This window comes from Nansenia antarctica, assembly GCF_963989245.1.
Source record: "Nansenia antarctica genome assembly, chromosome: 1".
NCBI lineage: Eukaryota > Metazoa > Chordata > Actinopteri > Argentiniformes > Microstomatidae > Nansenia > Nansenia antarctica.
The window spans coordinates 79,917,487-79,922,401 of record NC_137674.1 but is presented as its reverse complement, the minus strand read 5'-3'; the positions used below and the strand labels follow the sequence as shown (position 1 = coordinate 79,922,401).

The following is a 4,915-nucleotide window of genomic DNA, read 5'->3' as shown; positions in this document are numbered from 1 at the left end:
ATTTCAAGCCTGCAAACTGCGACACTTTAAATAAATGTGCAATAACACTATTGTGCAATATGACAACCCTAGTCGTCTATCTGTACAGTATAGTATAGTGGTATACATAGCCTTTATTTATGTAAACCAGCTCCTTCCCTTCTTGTGATTTTTTTTAAAAGTCTTTTTTTTTTTTTTTTTTTCCTAACACCAGGGGAGCCACCCCTCCTAAATTTCGTTGTTTGGTACCTGTACTGTAGCAATGACAATAAAGACCATTCATTCATTCATTCATTCATTCGTTCATTCAAAACATAATGGAATGTAAAAACTTTGACGCTCAATATCTCTGAACTACCCTAAACGGAGAGAGAACCTTATAATTCTAACGACACAAACTGTGGTCACTACTCACCACCATACGCCACTGAGTGGTCAAGGTCATGTGGTAAGGTCCTAATCATAGAAAAGGGAAGGCAAAGACAATGTAGGATTCAGCACAGCCATCATATTATGGATGAGATTCAAGTGTAGTGCAGTTAGGCTACATATCCTCTCCACAAGATGGCATTGCAGTCTGTGTGACGTGTAAGAAAACCTGTAATGCAATGGTCTAGTAAACTGCCACATTAAAACAAGACATAACATCATTATATTCACGATACATTGTTTATATTTTAATTTTGATTGATTGATTGAAAACTTTATTAGAAGATTTGCAGAAGTAGGTACATGAAAGTACATATTACATACAAGGTCAACTAACAGGATAAAAACCCAAGAAAGCCACTGGCTTATTTCAATTGGGGTCCTTGATTCTCAATTCATCGTTACATGTAAGACAGACAAAAAAGCTAGTACTATCTACAAGATAATACAGACAAATAACTATTACTATCTACAAGATAAACACACATCCATCATGGGAAGAACAATACAACAAAACATAAGGTATGTACAGCGGGTAGGACAGGTGGGGACATACACCACAGGTGGGGGCGGGGGACAAAACACCAAGTATGTACAGTGGGTAGTTCGGGTCTTTTAATCTGATTTTTGATTTAGAGGGTCCAGTTACGGATTGCAGCCTCCTGTAAATGTTTTTTGAGAGTGGTTTTGAAGGTGGGCAGTGTTTTGCACTCCTTTAAGATTATAGGAAGGGCGTTCCACATTTTTACTGCATAGTTTGCAAACGAGTTTAACCCCTTGTTTGTGGTGCAACGCGGTTGAACGTGGTTCGTGGAGCTTCCTCTGGTGTTGTATGTGTGGACGTTGTTCACTTTTTGGAAGTATGTTGACAGGTACTTGGGTGTCTTTGTGGTGTAGCGTATCTTGAAGACCAGGCCCAGTGCAAGCTGCTGCACTCTGTCAACTACTCGTAGCCAATCAAGGCTCAAAAAATGAGCAGCGGTTAGATGTGTCCTAGGGTTGAGACCTAGCAGAAGCCTAACCAGTTTATTTTGGGCTGTCTGGAGTCTTGTTTTATGGGCCTTTGTGGTTCTATAGTACCATGATGTTACGGCATAGTCCCCACAGTCCACTTATCTACTGTCTCCAGGCCAAGTGTATCAGTCACCTGGTGAACAGGGCCACGTGTTCAGGCCTAACATAGCCATAGGTGCAAGCCAGAGGGCAACAATAATTTCTAATGAGACTCCTGAATGGATATCTGGTACGGAAGGTCAAACCTGACACTAGGGTAAAGTGACCAACCAGCATGGCCCTGAATGAAAACATTCAGACCCAATTTTCTCTTTAACAAGTTGAATAAATCAGACGACCCCCCCATAGACCACGTCTCAACCAGCCTGGCCTGTTATTAGGGTACCAGCCTGTTTACTTAACGCCTTATCGATTCTCTATCTATCTCACTCTGATACCTGTATAACCCTTCCACCACTCTCTCGTTCTTGCTCTCTCTCTCTCTCTCTCTCTCTCTCTCTCTCTCTGTGTCTCTCTCTCGCTCTCTCTCTCTATCACTCTCTGTCTCTCTCTCGCTCTCTCTCTCCCTTCTCTCTCTCTCACACAGACACACACACACACACACACGCCATAGTGATAATCAAGGTCTCTTTGCTGAAGCACACAGAGCACTGGAGCACACAACTAGAGAAAGTGGGAAAGTTAATTAGAACATATATAGTCTTACTCTCTCAGCCTGAACAGTGCCGGCTCAACTTATTATGGGGCGCTTAGCTAAAAATGCAAACCCTGCACACGTTCCTAGAGGTCGGGGCCCCTGCAAAACAATGCATAGTCTGCATTTATGGGAGAGACGCTACTGCACTTTAACATTCAGCCTTAGAGAACAGGTTTAATCTCGTTCCCAGCCTCAACAACCCCCGACACAGCAGCCTGAGGACTCTTGCCTGGGCGGCGCAGTCACAGAGCATTACAGATGACTACGACCTTGGGCTCCCAGGAAAAGTCAAGAGGTTTACTTACTGGATCTGGAGAGGGGAGGGCGTGAGGGGGGAGAAAGAGGGCAGCAGTCGCTGGCTTGGAGAGGGGAACAGTCATTCAGCGGGGCCGTTTCCTGCTAATTAATGGCCTAGTTTTATTAGCTACATCCTGGGGGGTCTCCTGAGCTGCGCAGCTGCATAGTTACACACACACACGCACACACAAACACACACACATACTCACGCACACACACACTTGCCACAGCCTCTGAATAGGAGGTGATTATAAAGCTGTAGCAGTAAGGTGTGAGGTGATGACTGGGTCCCTCCTATGAAGAGATAATTACAGTGAATCTTATCTCCTCCAGTCTCTGACTGAGGCCCGACACAGAGAGACATGAGGCCATACTCAGTCACAACCACACACACACTCTCCCACCCATGCACAGACCCGCATGCTCACATACTGTACACACACACTCCTAACGTTTTTCAGGTTTTTATTCCATTTAATAAGTATCAATGTGATTCTTTACAGCACAAGTTATGGACATGCTTATATACAGAACATTTAAACTGTAGAGTTTTTAAAATACAGTGGTGATATTCATTTAATAGAAAAATATATTCAGCATTTCCCATCATCATGCAGTGATCATTTTGTTTCATTAATCATAATCTTACAAATCTAATCTTACTGAACACTTACGCTCCATACAGAGGTAGAACATGGGGTTGATGAGAATGTCATTTCAGTTCAGTCAATTGAAGAAGTAAATTGACATGCCAAATCAAGAATCAAAATTAATGGCACTTTTCAATTCTGGAGCAGGAATGTCAGTTTATCTTCAAGCATCCTTGGATCTGAGAAAGGCGCTATATACATATAAGATATTATTATTATTATCTTCCTGGAATTTCAAACAACTCAATAAGAAAGGGTAAAAAAAAAAAACGTTTTTCCATGATTCCAATGTTTACAATACACATAGTCATTTGATCATAAGTAAATCCTATACAAGTACGATCTCAGGTCTCTTGTATAGCTTATATGTATTATTCATCCTCATATTGCCTTAAAGTGCATTCCCCCATTAGGTGTTCCCCATATTTTACAGTCAACTAAACCATACTGTATCTATTGATTTATCATTCAGGGTTGAGAATTGTTGTTGTTGTTGTGTTGTTTATTCTTTGGTGGCCTGTAAGTCTACCTCAAAGGCTCGGTTGTCATAGTGATGACGCCTCTGGTCCTGGGCCACTCCTATCTCGGGGTCAGAGGTCAGCGGGTCTGTCAGGGGCACCTCATACAGGGGCTCTCTTCCTGACACTGTCACCACAGTGGCATCGGGTGGTGAGATTGAGGATCGGCGCTCCTCTTCCTCCACTCCCAAGCACTTCAGGATGTCGCACTTACACATGGGGCAGGTTCTCTTCTCCAGCAGCCAGGGCTCGATACAGGTTTTATGGAAGAAATGACCACAGGTCAGAATTGTCACCACTTCCCCTGGCTTGTAAGAGTCGATGCACACGGCACAGGTGTGGGAGTCGGACGCTGTCTCCTCATCGCCCCGCTTTAGAGTACGCACCGTCAGCTGACCAATCGCCTTCTGAGCCTCGGATTTCATCTGTCTCTGCTCGCGTCGGGTTTGTCTGAGGAGGAGGAGACGGTTGGCGGAGACAAAAACAAAGTAGGCAATGGAGGCCGCCGTTACGATGAAGAAGGCGATTGACAGGAACCACAGCCAATAGGTGTCCATCCAGAGTCCGTGGGGGCTGCCCACACCGATTATCATGTCCACCGTGACCCCGTTCCTCACCAGGCTGGCAATGTCCATGCCCTGGGTGTTGCCTATCATGATAGCCACAATCTCCTCGGCGCCCGGGTGTGACATTAAGCTGGTGCTATTCCCAGTGCCATCCGAATTGTAGACCACCACCCCGTGTGCCCCCTGGTGCTTGGCTGCATTGATCTTCTCATCGAAGGTGCAGTTGCCCCTCTTGACCAGGGCGATCCAGGGCGCCAGGGTGTTGTTGGGGCTGTAGACGGGGTGAGAGCCGCAGCCCTGGGTATCCGAAGCGGGCAGTCTGACCAAGCCGCTCGCTGCCGACACAGGAGAACTCCGGCCATATATCCCGCACTCACAGGAACGTTCCAGTGTCCGGTTGTGCTGACTGTAACTGATCTCCACGGTTGCCGTCCAGAAAAGGATGGCTCCTGAACACTGGACTAGGCCTGACAGACAGACCCAGGAGAGGAGAAACGCTTCTGTCTTCTTACCCATGGTAGTGCCTTTCAAAACAAACACATCAAGCAGTCGTTGGGAAGCTCTTAAATCTTGGGTTAGTTAGTCTTTTGTAGGATCCAATCCCCCAGTACTGTCGTTGGTAATCAGATCGGAGCATTCGGTAACACAACACCTGCCCTGCGTCAGCCTCAATTGCCTCCTTATCTTACTGGACCTTGGAACGGGGGTTAGAACACTCCTCCCTCACTCTAGCACAGTTTGGTTTGGTGCTGGCTTGTGACAAGT

General features: G+C 45.6%; 1 protein-coding gene across 1 annotated transcript; it reads right to left on the bottom strand.

Moving 5' to 3' along the window:
• Positions 1 to 2,922: 2,922 nt before the first annotated feature.
• On the bottom strand, positions 2,923 to 4,666 carry LOC308176027 (E3 ubiquitin-protein ligase RNF128-like; the record flags this gene model as incomplete). The annotated part of the gene is made up of 1 exon (XM_080550626.1): positions 2,923 to 4,666. The coding sequence occupies one exon, from the start codon at positions 4,664 to 4,666 to the stop codon at positions 3,569 to 3,571; it is 1,098 nt and encodes a 365-aa protein (XP_080406752.1). The 3' UTR covers positions 2,923 to 3,568.
• Between the last annotated feature and the right edge of the window lie 249 nt (positions 4,667 to 4,915).